Source organism: Cenococcum geophilum, assembly GCF_001692895.1.
Source record: "Cenococcum geophilum 1.58 unplaced genomic scaffold K441scaffold_17, whole genome shotgun sequence".
Lineage (NCBI taxonomy): Eukaryota > Fungi > Ascomycota > Dothideomycetes > Gloniales > Gloniaceae > Cenococcum > Cenococcum geophilum.
The window spans coordinates 1967673-1985397 of NW_027137575.1; the positions used below are offsets into that span (position 1 = coordinate 1967673).

The 17725-nt window shown below is 50.5% G+C and overlaps 3 protein-coding genes across 3 annotated transcripts; all 3 read left to right on the forward strand.

Annotated features, from left to right (window-relative positions):
• Positions 1-764: 764 nt before the first annotated feature.
• On the forward strand, positions 765-6520 carry K441DRAFT_556345 (major component of the proteasome; the record flags this gene model as incomplete). The annotated part of the gene is made up of 6 exons (XM_067643320.1): positions 765-941; positions 1088-1131; positions 1190-1879; positions 2070-4718; positions 4771-4972; positions 5039-6520. The coding sequence occupies 6 exons, from the start codon at positions 765-767 to the stop codon at positions 6518-6520; spliced, it is 5244 nt and encodes a 1747-aa protein (XP_067504931.1).
• A 3993-nt stretch (positions 6521-10513) lies between these two features.
• Positions 10514-13303, forward strand: K441DRAFT_556731 (sensor histidine kinase-like protein/response regulator; the record flags this gene model as incomplete). The annotated part of the gene is made up of 3 exons (XM_067643342.1): positions 10514-11462; positions 11513-12166; positions 12222-13303. The coding sequence occupies 3 exons, from the start codon at positions 10514-10516 to the stop codon at positions 13301-13303; spliced, it is 2685 nt and encodes an 894-aa protein (XP_067504932.1).
• Positions 13304-14186: 883 nt separating this feature from the next.
• K441DRAFT_557131 (calcium ATPase) lies at positions 14187-17523 on the forward strand (the record flags this gene model as incomplete). Its single annotated transcript, XM_067643363.1, has 6 exons — positions 14187-14304; positions 14360-14517; positions 14579-15181; positions 15229-16941; positions 17031-17353; positions 17415-17523. 6 exons carry the CDS (start codon positions 14187-14189, stop codon positions 17521-17523), a joined length of 3024 nt encoding a protein of 1007 aa, XP_067504933.1.
• Positions 17524-17725: the final 202 nt, after the last annotated feature.

Sequence of the window (17725 nt, forward strand, 5' to 3'; positions counted from 1 at the left end):
TGATACAGAAAGCGTCGACTCTCTGATTCAAGCTGGAAGATGGAGGTTGAGACGGAAAGTTTGTTGACGAGGTTCTCAAGGTAGAGTATAGGTGGGGAGCTTTTATCGGCTCATCCGTTAGTCCAGATATGAAGGGCTTTGCCTCCGAACCGATGATGATGGCTTGCCCACTACCAAGAAGGTCAATCAGTGAGATATGAATGTCCAGCAATAAATCTTTTGGGGTGTAAACACAAGTTGTGACTCGTGGTAGAACACGCAGGTTGCCACCTGTTGTTTGCTAGGCAGTCAGAACAAAATGGAGCAAGCAGACTGAAGGAGCGCAACGAGGGTGAGGTCTACGTGATTAGGTTGAGCTTGGAAGGCTAGAGTCAAACGGAAGCTGTTCGAATATCCAAGGCACAATAGTTACTGCGTCACCAGCCTGGCCCGAAGATTTTCCGCCCGGACGTGAATCAAGCACTGGGTGTGCATTTGGCGACAGACAAGACGCTGAAGTGGCACGCGAAGGTGGCACGCGAATGTGGCAACCCAGTGAGAGTAATTGTCTAGAAGCCTCTCTGAAATTGATTTGTGGTCCTTTTACACCATCTCACCTTGTCATCCAGGTGAGTATCCGGGAGACTGTCTTCCGCTAGCCACGCCATCAGCCGCTGCCTGCACCTATTGTGATTTAATATAGAGGGTCTTCTCCGTTACATGTCTTGCGTACAACCCCATCCCCGATATAACAGAGATCGAAAATACTGTCTTCGTGGTGCTAAATGGCCTCAACATCGAGTCCGAACGCAGCGGAGGCCAGGGAGCTCGCATTAGTCGGCAAGGTAGAGATGCGTATTGCCCTCACCGACACGGATGCAAAGCTAGAAGCTATACTGAAGACTTATCTTGCACCTCTACTGCTCAAGCTTGCTTCTGAGAACGTGACCGTAAGGAACAAAGTAAGCTCTTCCCATGATCTTTCATCTTCTTCTTCATCGTCACCTTTGAGCACCCTAAATTGTATTGCGTTGTTGTTCTGAAGCATATTTCGAACCCACTTTTCACCTTATTAGACACCGCTGATGGCGGTTTTCTGGATCTCTAGGTCATATCAATCTGCCAGCATATCAATGCTCGCACCAAGCCACAGTATGCTCTTGTCTTTTGAGGAACCCTCAGAAATGTACATAACCTAATTAAGTTGCAGAGAAATAAAGCTCCCAGTTGCAGCTCTCCTAAAGCAATTCAAAGAAAACCTAACAGTGCCACTCATTCGCCATTTCGATATTCTCTATATACAACAAGGCATATCCCGTCTACCCATCTCTGAACGACTAGAGCTGTTACCAATCTTAACTCGCGGCATCGAACTCGACTCCTCAAAGTCTTCTCTTCATGGCGCCCAGCTTTTCCATCTACTCTTACGGCTCCTGGGTCACTTCAAACTTCCACTAAGAGGTAGTAAGGAAGACGGCGAACTGCGTACGACCCTTGGTGTCGATGATCAAGACGCTAAATTCCTATCCTATTGGTTCGGCAAGCTAATACTACTAAGAATTGCACGAAATAGCAGCAATGAGTCGAATAGTCCTGTGGACTGTCCTGGCATCTCAGCTGATGAATACAAATTCCTAACCGTTCAAGGCAAACCAGACGCTTGGGATCCAACCACAGATGGTGGCTTGAACCTGGTAGAGACAAAGGTCATCGTATCACGACTCCTGGCTAGTGGCATGTTTACCGATGAAGAAAGGTTTTTGCCTGCCCTTTTCGCATCTGCAGATTCCAATTCTCGGATATCAGACATTGGAGATGACACGCTGAAGCGTGTATTGCCTACTACTGATCTGGAAAATCGACCACTTGTTCAACAACTATTAGAGGTCTATTTTGGAAGGTACGTACAGTTTCTCTCCTGTTATCTTTTTCATTGATACTCTGGTGGGTCGCCGCGCAACACCTCTCCTCTCCTCTGGCTCCCTCAAAAATTTTTTATCTTTTCAAGTAAAAAACCATCTCGTTGTCATTCTTCATTTCCGAAAGCCTCACCTCACATCATACCTATATCTAAAACTAACTTTCGGTAGTCAAACAACTGGTGGGCCTCCACCTGTTCGTGTTCCTCTGAGGATTAAAATACTTAATTTGCTTTCCAAGTCTGTGACAAGCACCACCTATCCGTCTCATATATCTCGTATAGTAGAAGAAGATCTAATATACGGCCATGATAGCCAGACCTCTGGGGCTGTTGGTCGAGAAATATCAAAATTCCGCTCGGCTATATTTGGACTGGCTAATTTCGTGGCTCGACATGGGTCTCGCAGTGATCTCTCTACAGTTGCACCAGGGCTTGTACAGAACCTCAGAACCTTTATTGAAGATCAGGGCTGGCCTGCGCCGGCTGGGAAACATGACCTAGAGCTACGAAGGTATGGATACGAGACAATAGGACTTCTTGCGAAGGCTTCTCCAGAAAATATTTTATTCGAACCGAAGGTCAGCTTGCTTAATTGGCTTTTCACCTCTCTCAGTGAAGATTCATCTGGAAAGGATGTTGTAGTCAGCATTGAGGAGGCACTTTCCAGCGTGCTGGGAGCATTCACAGTAACGTTCAAGGATCCAGAAACAGAATCTAGATTTAGGCAAATACTTCTCCGAAATACACTTCTAGACCACTCTAGCCAACTGGATAGGCTGAATGACACTTTTTCTGGCATTCAAAAGGTCTTGAGGAGCACACGTTATGTCGCTACTCGGTTTGCTAACCGTTGCTTGCCTTATCACGACGTGCTTGCTAGGTGGATCGACATTCTCGCCATGAGCGGGGCACTTAAAGAGAAGCATGAGGTTGTCGAGGAAGGGAAAAAAGGGCTCGACCCTTACTGGTATAGGATGTTGAATGGTTCTTACGACTCATTGGATCAAGCACCCGTCGAAGTAAAAGAGCACGATAGGTTTTCGTTTCCTGATTTCGACACACTCGTAGACTTCATCTTCGACCAAAACTATGAGAAGGACGACGTAGATATGGAAATCGAGGACAGCACACGAGTGCTTAACCGCGTTAATTGCTTTCGGGACCAATTCAGAGACGCCTTTCCGGCGGTTATAAAATACTGCTGTAAAGTCTTCATGCAATCAGCGCTGGCAGAGAAGCATATCAAAATCGAGACATCTGTGGAGTGGGAAAGAAAAATGGAAACACTGGTATCGACCGACCAGCGCGCTCGGCAAGCCATCAGGTCCTACGCAAAAGATGCAAGCCATTCATTGTCACTTGCGACATTACTGCGAGCTGCATTTGAAGAGCTAGTTCAAGATAATGTGGAAATTGGCCAAGCTGAAAAAACTCTTGTTGATCTCTGCTCGCTGTGCCCTGAGTCTGTCTGGAAGTCGGCAAACCTAATAAGAGACTTTCGGGCTCTTGAGCCTTCAGTCTTCTCAAACAATTCTCCTAGGCGCGCTGCAGCGTCTCATACTTTCGGGTTACTAGCATCACATAAGCAATGTGACAGCTTTGAGATTCAGAATTCCCTGTCACATTTACTTCAAAAGATCCAGGCATGGCAGGGAGCAGTAGGTGGAGAACTGAACAAGGCGAGTGGTGCCATTTTGGCTTTGGGATACTATTTCAGCAGGGTGCAATGGCGGGGGTTCACGACAGATAACTCCAACCAACAGTTGTCTGCGTACCTTCGAACTCTCTTTGAAATTCTGAAGACGTCTACAGACAGCACTCTCAAGGAAGCTGCTCATCTCGGCATTGAGCAGCTGAGTCTGTTTTATGTTCTGCAGCCGGAAACAGTGTGCGAGTATATGCCATACACTGAAGTTGTGGACAAGATACACGAAACGGCAAAGACTGGCAATGCGAAAGCAATCTTGGCACTCGGGCGTCTTGCCATGATTGCCGAAGAGCACGATGATGAAGAGGGAGCTAAGTCAGATCTTCATCACGTGGCAGAGAAGCTGTACAGTTTGCATGAGGTGCGGCAGCCGGAGGTCCAATTCTCAGTTGGAGAGGCGCTCAGCTATCTAGCATCTGGATGGAGTTCCAAGGCCCTAGCTGCGACGCTCGATATTGAGGGCCCAAACCAAGAACATCAGCAGTGGGATGAGGCGTTGCGCACACCTCTAGGTCCTAAAAGAGAGAAGACGTTGGCTGGAGTCTTAGAGAAGACTCTAAGTGGATGCCGCAACACGAAACCATCGCTGAAGAAAGCTTCGGTGATATGGTTGCTTTGTCTTCTCCAATTCTGTGGACAGGAATTGGAAGTGCAGAAACATTTGCCCGAGTGTCAGACTGCATTCAAGCTCTGTCTCTCCGATCGAGATGAAGTGGTCCAGGAAGCTGCGTCACGAGGTCTCGGCCTTGTCTATGAGAAAGGCGACCGGCAATTGAAGGATGAGTTGGTACGAGATCTCGTTGGGTCATTCTCAGATAACAGGCCGAAGATGGCTGGTAGTGTAACCGCAGATACCCAATTGTTTGAGCCTGGAGCGTTACCGACCGGAGATGGCTCTATCACGACCTACAAGGACATCTTAAGCTTGGCATCGGAAGTTGGCGATTCGAGCCTGGTGTACCGGTTTATGTCGTTGGCGGCGAATAACTCCATCTGGTCAAGCCGTGCTGCATTTGGCCGGTTTGGACTCAGCAATATTTTCTCGGACTCCAGTGTTGATGGATATTTAGCAGAGAATCCCAAGCTCTACCCAAAGTTATATAGATACAGGTAAACCCTAAGGCTGGAGATGAGTCTATCATGAAACGCTAACATTCTATAGATTCGATCCAAACCCCAACGTACGGCGTTCAATGAATGATATTTGGAATGCGCTAGTCAAAGATTCTTCGTCCACAATTGACAAACATTTCGATGCCATTATGGAGGACCTCCTAGAGAGTATCCTTACGAAGGAGTGGCGTGTTCGGCAAGCATCGTGCGCAGCCATTGCGGACCTCATCCAAGGAAGAACTCCTGACAAGGTAATTTGACTCTAGTTCCAGAGAGGGCATGCTTAAGTTTGAAATGTGATATTAACTATAAGACAGTACGAAAAATACTTGGGCCAAGTCTGGAACAAGTGCTTTAAAGTTCTGGACGACATCAAAGATTCTGTTCGGGTTGCCGCTGCGTCTCTCGCTCGAGTCTTGACTGGAATTCTCACGCGGAGTCTCGAAGCCGGAGAGTCCTCGATGAAGAACGCAAACGCCATGCTCGAGCATGTTCTCCCCTTTCTGTTATCTACTTCAGGATTAGAGTCAAGTGCAGAAGAGGTGCAGGCCTTCGCTTTGACTACGCTCCTCCAGATAATCAAAAAGAGTAATGGCAAGACCCTACGACCGTTTATACCAGAGCTGGTTGAACGCCTCCTCGGGCTGCTCAGTTCGCTGGAGCCACAAGCGGTCAATTACATCCACCTCAATGCATCCAAATACAACCTGACGGAGCAGAAAATCGACGATATGCGTCTCGCCAGCGTCCGCGGCAGTCCTCTCATGGAATCCATCGAGCGGTGTCTCGATCTGCTCGACGGCGACACCATGAAGCAACTTGTTCCCCGCATCGAGTCCGCTATCAAGAACGCGGTCGGCCTGCCCTCCAAAGTCGGCTGCAGCCGCATCCTGGTGACACTAAGCACGCGGCACAGCTTTCTCTTCACGCCCTACGCCGACAACTTCCTTAAATTGATCGAGAAAAGCATCCACGACCGCAACGAAACCGTGTCGAGCTCATACGGCGCCGCAGCAGGCTACGTCGCGCGCATCGCGTCGGACAAGCAGATCCTGGCCACGGCGGGCTTCTGCAAGCGGCTGTACTTCGAGTCGGACGACGACCGCAGCCGGCTCGCGGCAGGCGACATCGTCTTGGCAGTGTCGAAGCACGCGCCGGACCGCTTCGCCGCGCTGGCCGCGACGCTGCTGCCCTTCGTCTTCGTCGCCAAGCACGATTCGCACCCGCACGTGCGCCAGCTCTTCGCCGACACCTGGGCCGAGCACGTCGCTGGCGCTCGCGCCGTCCTGCTGTACGTCGCCGAGATCGTCGCCCTCGCGCTGCTGCACCTCGATTCGCCGCGCTGGGTCCTCAAGCATACGGCCGCGCGCGCGGTTGCGGATGCTGTCGTCTCCATCGCCGCGGCGGGAGACGAGATCAGTCGGCAGAATGCGGAGGTCGTGTGGCCGGCGCTGGACAAGGCGGTGGGCGGGAAGACGTGGGAGGGCAAGGAGGTCGTGCTCGAGGCGTTTGTGAAGTTTGTTGAGAAGGGCCGGCTGCTGTGGGGCGTGGATAAGGGAGTTGGTGCTCATGTGCAGAAGGTGGTGGTTAGGGAGGCCAAGAGACAGAATAAGGCGTACAGGCCGTTTGCGCTGAGAGCGTTGGGGCAGGTGGCGAGGGCGAGAGAGGATCTGAACATGAGCGAAGTGGTATGTGAAATTGTGGGAGGTGTGGTGGAGGAGCTGGTGAGTAACCAAGAAGACGGGGATAAGATGGAGGTGGATGGTGGGGAGGATATTGTCAAGGATTCGGCTACGTGAGTTCAGGCCTTTATTCCGTATATTAGGAGACTGGTGGTGCGGAGCTAATGGGGTACACAGGAAAGAAAAGACGCTTGCGAGCGCTGTGGAGTCGTTAATGGACTGCGTCAATCCAAAGGTCATACAGGGTGCCGGTAAGCATTATCCTCAGTTGAACCAACCGTCTCGAAGTCTTCTATTCCTAGATTAATATCATCCACAGATCTCACAAAGACCATCGATAGCATTCTCGCACTCGCGGCCCAAGCTTCCTCCTCCCACTCTCGCCCTGTCCACCTTGCCGCCTTTGAATCTCTCAAGACCCTCTTTGACCGCCTCGCGCCCGTGCCTGACTTGGAACTTGATTCACCGGATCTCGAAAGGAGCTTATCAAAGCTGCTGTTCGATCCTAGTTTCGAGGGTTTGAGCGAAGCTATCCGTCTTAAATGCGCGCAAGCGATTGTGGCCGTGTCGAAGATTGAGGGCGTCGAACTAAAAGAGAGGGTGGAGAGTGAGATGGCGAGGGAGAAGAGCCCTGTCGTCAGGAAGGAGCTAGAGAAGGTGGGTGTGGAGAAGGGGAGTGGAGGGTAGTTAAGTGCATTCAACTGCCATCTTTCAGGAGGGTCATGTACGTTAGTGGATGGAGATGGGGCCTGCTGGATATCAATGAGAAGGCCAGTGGCTTGTTAATTGGCATTGAGAGACGATGTGGTTTGTTCAAAAGAGTTGCAAACTGTATCAGGCAGTGCTCTACGTGCTCATTCCGCCGAAGTGTCAAGAGAAGAAGCACTGCTTAGAGCTCTAGTCACACCAGCAGGCAGGAAGATGAAGGCCAATGTCATGAGACTTCGAAATCAAGCATCGCACGAACCCTGGTTTGCCCGTAGCTAGGGCTTTATGCTGAGGCTTCGCTCGGGTTGTGATGCTCGCCACTTGGTCTTTGCTGTCCAGTTTCCTCGTAGGCTTCATGAGACGGTCTCAGTAGAGGTGGGGGCTAGGATACTTTTTCTATTGAATGGCTTCACTTTGTTCAAGGCATATTTTTGGAAGTCAAGTCACAGGTGTACGCTGATGGATAGCTCAGGAGTACCCATCATTACTTTTGTGCCATGGCGTTTTTCTGGTTGGAAAAAGAGGGTCCTTCACCAAGCTTGGCAGAGCTGAGATTTAGCCGGCATCACGGCTATCTCGCAGCGGTTCCAGACTGTCTTCATGGATTTTGGCCCACTTGATCGGAACGAGCAATGTTTACCACTGATGAGCTCGACTGCCAATGACAATATGGAATGCCTCCAAAGTTGTGGACTCTCAGCCCATGTTGATTGACTTGCATGCAGTTGACTCCCTATTAGGTGTGGCTTTGTTAGGTCTTGGCGAATAAAATGATACATAGCCTCGTTCTGGCAACGATCACCGCCGGGGCACATCAATTGCGGACAGGAAGAAATTCTCGTGGCTTGAAGATCGCCGAAATGCGACATTGATGGGGGGGGTGATAGTCAGTGCGTTGTCTGCCATGGGAAAGGCGTGTTGTCGTAGCTGGTGTGCCGGTTGTTGGAGAATAGAGAAAGCCATTCTTCGACTCCTGACCGCGCTTTTGGAAAAAATCGCGATGACAGTCCGAGCGCCAATTGGATTCGCGTTCCAATTCCCACATAACCGCCATGTAACGTTACCACCGCTATCAACCTTGGCCTGCCCAACCGCAAGTTGAAAAAAGCTTTGAATATTTTCAAATGGGGCTTCAGCACTTGCAGATGTGCATATGCGTCAACGAGAGTAAGCAATGGGGTATTATTGACCGGTTGAAGCAGTCTCACACCAACGAGACCTTTTGTTTGACGGCCGAGCAGCGTCAGCGATCAAGGGAATGCGGAGTCGAGCGCGGGAATCGGGAAAGCCTATCTCTACAGCGGCTACGCTTGTTTCCTTCAGTCCAAAGACCCGTCCGCGCGTCTTGGGATCACCAATCTGAAAATTCTGCGGGAGATGGCCAGGGCCCAGACCGTTGACATGGTGAAATGGAGTAGGGAAAAGGATAAAGGTTTCCTGTAGTGTGAAAGCCCGCAATCGCTTGCATAGCTTAAGGCCTTTAACTTCTGTGTCTATGATGCATGTGGTCAACAAGGCCAACGAGGCATCCAAAGAGCGCAATGCGAGAGTCACATCTCCGACGGGAGGATTTTTAGATGTGCGATGGCTGAGCAAATTTCGGACCACGTACGTGGGTAGAGGCATGAGAGGGGTCTGCTGGCTCCTGATCACGGGGAGTTTGATTGGAACTTTTGAAGGCCATGTTTGCTGCCCACGGCTAGTCATGGAAAAAATGTCTAAAGGATCTTGAGCAGAAGTATAGTACTCGTAAAGGCGATTCACGATTGGCCCTGGGGTTTATCCGCCACTCTCCCTCGCAAAGGAGCTAAGCAACCATTTATCCAGCACCACTCAGCAACCAGAAACTAGAAGCCAGCAGCTACCAGCCAGCAGCCGGAGCAATTAATGAGGAACATGTTCAGCAACAAAAAGTCAACGGAAACAGTGCAACACGTCATGCGCACCAACAGCCGTTCGTGTCTCAGGAGTATGTGGCACAGCACGTGCAAGCGACGGTACAATAGGCTGACAGGCTGACACAAAGAAGATGCTCTCCCTGGCCGGGCCCGGCTGCACGCTGGTTCGAGGGTTGCCTCACCGTCAGTCGCTGCTCGTAACGCAACCGCAATCGCAATCGACAAAAGACCCGCTGCCGCATCGCCCGAAGGCCAACGACGAGCATCGCGTGAGTTCTGCAGAGATTTGGACTCATGTGCCGATGCTGGCAAAGCCGCTGACGAAGGCCAAGCCCCCCTCTGCAAGCAGCTATCCCGCCGAAATGCCGCGCTAGCCCTGGCGGCTCGGGATGGCGTTTCTGGAGACCATACGGGATCCATGGATGCTGCTGCGTGTCGGTGCTGGTGCCGGTGCTGGTGATGCTGCCGGCCTACCCACTTGGCCTTAACCAGATCGCCCAGCAGGCACAACCACTCGCACCATCCCCAATCATCCCCAATCATCCCCCCGACGTCGCCAATCTCCGCCGATGCCCTCAAGCTGCATCGTGCAAAAGGGAGAGATCGTGCGACGCTGTGCTAGCAGCCCTGGAGCGTCCAGAAAAGGCTGAAACGCTGCTATTCCCTGGTCGGCCCCCCTTCTCACCTTCTCTCCTCCTGACCCACTAAGGCACCCTCGATTGGGCTGACTTCGGGGCTGCGCTAAGCGCACAATCCCTGCTCGAACGGCAAGATCAGCCCGGTCTAGAACCCCCCCCCCCATCTCAGCGTTGCTGTGCAGACTCTGCCGGCTCTTGTGGCTCTTGTATCTTCAAACATGCCCACACCCGCCTATTTTCTTCTATACAGCCGCTGTTCAAGCAGTTATTATTATTGCCCCGTAGTAGCTCGCGCGGTCCTTTTCTAGTGTTCCCGTCGAGCACTCCTATACGAGCTCGAGCTGTCGACGACTTTGCATGCTATTGACCGTGCCTCGTGAGTCCGCAGTGCACCCAGATTCCCGGGACCGACGTCGTGTTTGTGGACAAAGCCCGCGAGTCTAGACCTCGAGGCGCAACCCTTTTGCACTTGAATTCCAAACGCTTCGCGTCCGTTCCTTATGGACGAGACCGCGCATCATTACTCCTCCCATTCCTCGCCGTTTCACAGTCGGCGCCGCCTCCATTCCTTTCCCCCACACCCTCAGGTCGCACACACCCGTTAGTCATCCTACGAATGCGACTGCATACACAGCTTCTGCTCGTAACCTTACCTGAGCCGTCACCGTCAGCCAAGTCTTGTGCGAAACTGGATCCTCAAGTGTCACTTCCGGCCCTGCCGCTGCTGCACCCAGCACCGCGAGGTCGACTCCGACATTCCACAAGAACGGTGCTTCCGGCTACTCCTTCGCCTACCCGACCAACCAGCCTGCAAGCGTATACCGTGGAGCACTTCACACACGCTAAAACATTGGGGGAGTACGACGATGGGGGGGAGTGGAGTGGATACAAGTACTGAACCACCCGATATAATCGAACGAGAGTCTTTGTGCTTTGCACGTTCTTCACCAGGCATGGTGGTTCACGGAGGCGAGGATGGGTTTCGAGAAGAGCTGTCACGACTGTATTCGCCTGCCGAGAGCAATGCTGCTGAGAAGTTGATCAAGCTGAAGGAGAAGCTGCGGAAGGCCGACTCCGAGGCCTTTTGGCCTTTGCTCACTGAAGAACTTGCTGGGATCGCCGATGCCCAGTATGCTTTTGTTTCCAAGAGGATACTGCTTGACGACGAGAACATCGCCGTGGAGATGCCGCCGATTGGAGAGCCTGGAGCCTGCCTTATGGGAGCTGCATTTTACGTAAATGACGGACACGGCGTTGAGCATCAGCTGAGGAATTTCAAGTACCACGCATACTCATGTCCCTGCGCGTATATGCGTCACGACAAAATCTTTATCATACCAGAAAGGCTCAACGAATTCATCGTTAACAATCCGAACAACCTCAGGGTGCCTGGTGAAGCATACTTCGGAATACCCCTCTTTGCGGAAGGAAAATGTTTTGCGCATTTTGGCGTCATGTGGTCTCCTGAAGGTGCTGCTAGACGGAAGCTTGGCTGGGGTTATTTGGAAATGCTGTTTCACAGTCTTGAAGACCTGATATTGGGTCGTGTATTGGAAGGAAAGAGCTTTGCAACCCCCCCAGCACCAGCAACCGAGCAACCACAACGAGTAGTCCCGCATGAAGCTATTTCTGTTGCACAATCACTCAAACCTTACGCTCGCAGTTTATCGCACGAATTAAGAACTCCAATGCAAGGCGTCGTGGGAATGTTGGATGTGATGTATGCAACGGTTCAAGAAGCTGCCGAAGGCCAAGTAGATCCTCGGGTACGGAAGGTCTTTGACACACTCAAGGACAACATTGAGGCTGTCCAAGGTACGGAGCTTTGCCCCCTCTCATCACTAATTTTTTAATGTGTAATCCAGATAGCTCGAGACGCGCGGTGGAGGCTGCTGATAACGTTGTCCATGCATATGACATGAACATGGGCGTTCCAGATACGCCACTCTCTCCATCAGATAATGGCTCTGCAGAGGTCCAATCCCACGAACCAATACCCAGAGAAAGACGGCCAGACATATTAGTGACTGGAAATAACATTCCGTTGAACTTTCGTGTGAATAAACGACGAAGAGAAAATTCTACGTGGTCGGGTGGTAATGCCACGAAAATCCAGGCTACCGAGTCGAACTGGATTTCCCGCAACTATAAGTCTGAGGATTTCAGGCATCACCTCTCTGGAAACAGCCCCTTCAAAGACATGAAATTTACGCAGACGTTCGACAGCAACTATTATTCACAATCAGATGCACACGTTGAGCGGGAGAATACGCCGAGCTCGCCTGTATTTGCATCAGAACATTCGGTTGTGCCTGGCCTACGGCATACAAATCTGCGCGAGGTGCTTCAATATGTTATTAACGACTCGTTAAAAGTGGGAGGTCGGCCAGAGTCAGCCATAGCCCGCGAGACGGGTGGTGGCGAGACTATTGAGGTCAGGACGAGGAGCCCAAGCGGCGAGGAAAAGACTAAAATCATCGAATGGAAGGTGGATCCTAACGTACCAGAGACCATTCTTAGTGAGTACATCCATTCTATAAACAAGCAATTATTAGAATACTAATAGTTTCTTAGTCGATGAGAAAGACCTTGCGAAGATGATCTCTTGCGTTGCGCTCAATGCTATGAAGTTTACCGATCGAGGAATAATAACTCTCACCGCACAACTAAGTCCAAAGTCGAAATACATCATTATTAATGTCAAAGATACTGGTTCGGGGATCCCAGCTGCATTTTTACCAAATCTGTTCAAGCCATTTTCAAGAGAGGACGATTCTCTAACTCGACAAAGCGAGGGATTGGGCCTCGGCTTACTTGTAGCAAAGGGATTGGCTCGCAAACTTGGTGGTGACTTATTTTGCCTACGCTCAGACGTCTCAGGGCCAAATAAAGGCTCAGAGTTTGAAATGCGTGTACCACTCACACCGGGCGATGTGTGTAGTAGGCCAGGCTCTTCATCCGGGTCACCAACGCCGTCTATTAAGTCCCGCCTCTCTGCGGAAGTCGATGTACCACCGATGGACGCTGCTCAACCACCTCAGACACCGCCTACAGTATCGGAGGCTCTAAAAGCAGGACTCAGAGAGTCGCGCAGAAACACTCCTTCTAATCCACCTACATCATTTAATCACCTAAGCATACCTTCTCCTCAACGTAATTCCTCCCCTTCCCGTCGGAATGGCAGCATCTCCGGCCGGCGGATGTCCATTAAGAAATCCAATTTCGACCGTAATCTAGCTAAGAAGCATCCGTTAAACTTTCTTGTCGTCGAAGACAATAAAATCAATCGTAAGCTTCTCGTCAGCATGCTCCACAAACTTGGGTACCGAACCATTTTCGAAGCCTATGATGGAAGAGACGCTGTGCACCAAATGGAGATAGATCGCGGAAATGAGCAAGAGATCGATGTTATTCTCATGGATCTGTGGATGCCTTTCATGGACGGTTACCAGGCCGCCGAAGCGATTCTACGTATGGACAAGAAGCCCACTATCCTTGCCGTCACCGCAGATGTAACTGACGGAGCGCTCGAACGGGCAGCAAAGGCTGGCATGAAGGGCTTCATGACGAAACCATTCCAGATACTCGATCTGGAGAAGCTTATTGTTCAGTACTGCGCCAGTCGAACCGCCAATAATGAAGCTGTGAGTTTATGACTACGTGATTATCGCGCGCTCACGGCGATTGCTTCTACGTTTTAAGCCGCATTTGTGCGCTTTATATTGCAGGGTATTTTTACAGGTGATTTTAACAAGCAACCTGATGATGCAGCTTGGCTTGATTTTTGGGAGCTGATGAAGGATAGCTCGGTTCTTCTCGTATAGCGGATTCCCACTTCACGTTTTTCCCTTTTTCTGCTTATACGTTGCATTCTTGGATTGGATTCGCCATTGACGCGATTTGCATAGCGAAGGGGTTGGGCAGCGAATTTGGCGCATTGGATTAGGATGGGAAATGTGGGTGCTAGGGATGAGTGACCCGTGATTACCCTAGTGATTTACAGCGGTCTTGTTGCAGATGAACAGATCAAACTTTTGTTCAAATGATGGAACATGGTAATTCTGCTTGTATATTTGTGACGGGCCTCGAGGCATACCCTGAAGCACTGCCTCGTGGCCTAAATGAATTACTTCCACGGGTAAAACCGGGCCTCCTGGCCTACTGCTTTGATTTGCTGCACGTGTTGTTCCTGGGTGCCAGTATTGGACTAGATCTCTCGGTTAAGCTTAATCCCGATGACAAGGCAAACTATACCAAAGAGCCTCCTAGCCCTTCGCTTCTTAGAAAAGAACACCTATCGGTTTGAACCGCTACACTGGAGATAACTACGCGCGGCGGCCTTTGTTTCTACTCTGTACCGACCCAGTCCGTCTTTTGATCTTTAGATACTATTTTTTGATTCTCTTCTCTTGCCCACCATTTGGCATCTTCCTTCTCTCTCTGCTTCTACCTTTTTTTTTTGCAAACGGTAAGCGACGGATCGTTATAGGAATCACGTTGCACCTTGCCACTTGGAAACGACAGTCTTTGTTGAACAAGATGGAGAATGCGTACATACAATCTACGAAAGATGTTCTGGCCCATTTCCAAGTATCTGAGTGCAGTGGGCTATCAGACGAGCGAGTACTAGGCTCGAGACAAAAGTATGGACGAAATGGTATCAACCGCGAGTGACATCAATGGTTTGCGCTCGGGCTAACATAACGCCGCAGCATTGCCGGAGGACCCGCCAACGCCCGTATGGGAACTCATTCTTGAGCAATTCAAGGACCAGCTAGTCATAATACTACTCGGATCAGCCGCCGTCTCTTTTGTGCTGGCGCTCTTCGAGGATGGGGAGGGTTGGACTGCGTTTGTAGATCCCGCGGTAGTACGTATCCCCAACGGGACCTCGGGACTAGACTCTAGCTCACACGATTTATGCGATATAGATTCTTACTATCTTAATATTAAATGCTGTCGTCGGCGTGTCACAAGAAACCAGCGCCGAGAAAGCCATTGCAGCCCTCCAGGAATACTCTGCCAATGAGGCGAAAGTTATACGCAATGGAACTATCAAGCGCATAAAAGCCGATGAGCTAGTGCCTGGGGATATCATATCGGTTGCGGTGGGCGACAGGATACCGGCGGACTGCAGGTTACTCGCTATTCAGAGCAATAATTTCAGTGTTGACCAGTCAATCCTCACGGGAGAAAGCCAGAGTGTTGGAAAAAACCCAAGGCCAATCAAAGATGCGGAAGCCGTCAAACAGGATCAGATCAACATGCTATTCTCTGGAACAACGGTGGTAACTGGGCATGCTACTGCACTAGTTGTTCTCACTGGAGCCTCGACTGCCATTGGAGATATCCACGAGAGTATAACAGCGCAAATTTCTCAGCCCACGCCATTAAAAGAGAAGCTTAATGATTTTGGTGACATGTTGGCGAAGGTCATCACGGCGATTTGCATCTTGGTTTGGCTCATCAATATCAGGAACTTCAATGACCCTTCTCATGGAGGCTGGACTAAAGGCGCAATCTACTATCTAAAGGTAAGCAAGGCTGACCTATCACGGTGATTCGTTGCTAACCGGGACAGATCGCTGTCTCTCTAGGCGTCGCAGCTATTCCGGAAGGTCTCGCAGTTGTGATTACGACATGCTTAGCACTGGGTACACGGAAGATGGCAGCCAAAAACGCAGTTGTCCGAAACTTGCCATCTGTTGAAACCCTTGGTAGCTGCAGTGTTATCTGCTCCGACAAGACCGGAACTTTAACAACTAACAAGATGAGCGTTAATAAAATTGTCTTCATTAGCGAGGATAGCACCGGTCTTGAAGAAATTGATGTAGGAGGTACTAGCTTCGCGCCTGAAGGGGCCATCTCTTTCAGAGGTCAAAGGTTGGAAAACCCTGCGGCATCATCTGCGACTATCCGGCAAATGAGCGAAGTAGCTGCGCTATGCAACGAGGCTAAGCTAGCTCTAGACTCAAAAAATGGCACCTACAGCATTGTTGGAGAGCCAACGGAGGGAGCGCTACGCGTGCTTGTTGAAAAGATTGGCACTCCTAATGCTACGTTCAACTCTTCGAGGAGCGGTATGCCTACTACGGAACGTCTACACTACTCCAGCAAATACTATGAAGATCAGGCCCGGATATTAGCGACATACGAGTTTTCAAGAGACAGGAAAAGTATGTCAGTTTTGGTTGATGGCCAAAACACCCAGAGACTACTGGTTAAGGGAGCCCCTGAATCAATTCTCGACAGATGCTCCCACGTGTTAATTGGAAGTCAAGGGAAAAAAGTCGCTCTTAGCGGGAAGCTGTCAAACCTGATCTCCAAAGAAGTGGTTAATTACGGCAACCGTGGCCTCCGCGTCATTGCTTTGGCATCAGTGGAAAATGTTGGTGCGAATCCGTTGCTTAAGACCGCCAAGACAACAACAGAATACACCAAATTGGAACAGAACATGACTCTGATTGGCCTTGTTGGCATGTTGGATCCTCCTCGTCCTGAAGTTGCTCACTCAATAAGTAAATGTCGCTCTGCTGGCATCCGTGTTGTTATCATTACTGGTGACAATCGGAACACCGCTGAGACCATTTGCCGTCAAATCGGCGTCTTCGGTGCAGACGAGGATCTGACGGGCAAGAGCTACACAGGCCGCCAGTTCGACGATCTAAGCGAGTCTGAGAAGCTGGATGTTGCGAAACGTGCCTCGCTCTTCTCGCGTACAGAGCCGGCGCACAAGTCGAAGCTCGTGGATCTCCTCCAGCAAGCTGGCGAGGTCGTCGCTATGACGGGTGACGGCGTCAACGATGCGCCTGCTTTGAAAAAGGCAGACATCGGCGTTGCTATGGGCTCTGGAACCGATGTTGCGAAGCTGGCAGCTGATATGGTGTTAGCTGATGACAACTTCGCCACGATTGAGAGTGCAGTTGAGGAGGGAAGGTCTATTTACAACAACACTCAGCAGTTTATCCGCTACCTGATCTCGTCTAACATCGGCGAGGTTGTATCGATTTTCTTAACAGCGGCGGCGGGTATGCCCGAGGCATTGATTCCGGTACAGCTATTGTGGGTCAACTTAGTTACGGACGGCCTACCGGCGACGGCACTGTCGTTCAATCCACCCGACCACGATGTTATGAAGCGGCAGCCCCGGAAACGGGACGAGGCGCTTGTTGGTGGATGGCTGTTCTTTAGATACATGGTCATTGGAACTTATGTCGGTGTGGCGACGGTGTTTGGGTATGCTTGGTGGTTCATGTTTAATCCTGCAGGACCGCAGATTTCATTCTGGCAGCTCGTAAGTTATTAGGCTTCCATCTTATTTCTGTCACAGCTCACGAACGCTCTTCCTTTGGGTTTGGATTTACTAACGGTGACATCTGCCAGACACATTTCCACCGCTGCTCATCTCAGTTCCCTGAAATAGGCTGCCAGATGTTCGCAGACAGCTCGGCCAGGTCCGCCTCTACCGTTTCCCTCTCCATCCTTGTCGTCATTGAAATGCTGAACGCCATGAACGCTTTGTCGTCTTCGGAGTCCCTACTAACGCTGCCGCTGTGGGAAAATATGATGCTCGTCTACGCGATCATGCTAAGCATGGCGCTGCACTTCGCTCTGCTTTATCTGCCGTTCCTTCAAGGCTTGTTCAGCGTCGCGCCGCTAGATTGGAGCGAATGGAAGGCGGTTCTGTTAGTTAGCGCGCCGATCATGTGAGTAAAGAAAGGAACAACTCCACATCTTGCTACTGTAGAGATGCTAACAATACTTCAGTCTTATCGATGAGGTCCTTAAATTCATCGAGCGGAGAATATACATTCAAAAGCCGTCGTTGAAGCACATCGGCATGAATGGGAAGACAGTGCGGCCGAAGGCTGAGTAGAATATATACCGGCGACGGTGGACTTTTTTGATCCTTCCGTATTTCGATCACTTCTGCTTTACCTGCACATATAAGCTAGACCAGCCTGCTCGCGCGGGCGATGGCATTTAGAACCTGTGATTTTACTATCGGCATTTGACGCGCGTAGAGAGGAAGTCGAATCATTTGTTTTTGAACCCTGCATTCTTGATTTGACTTTGAT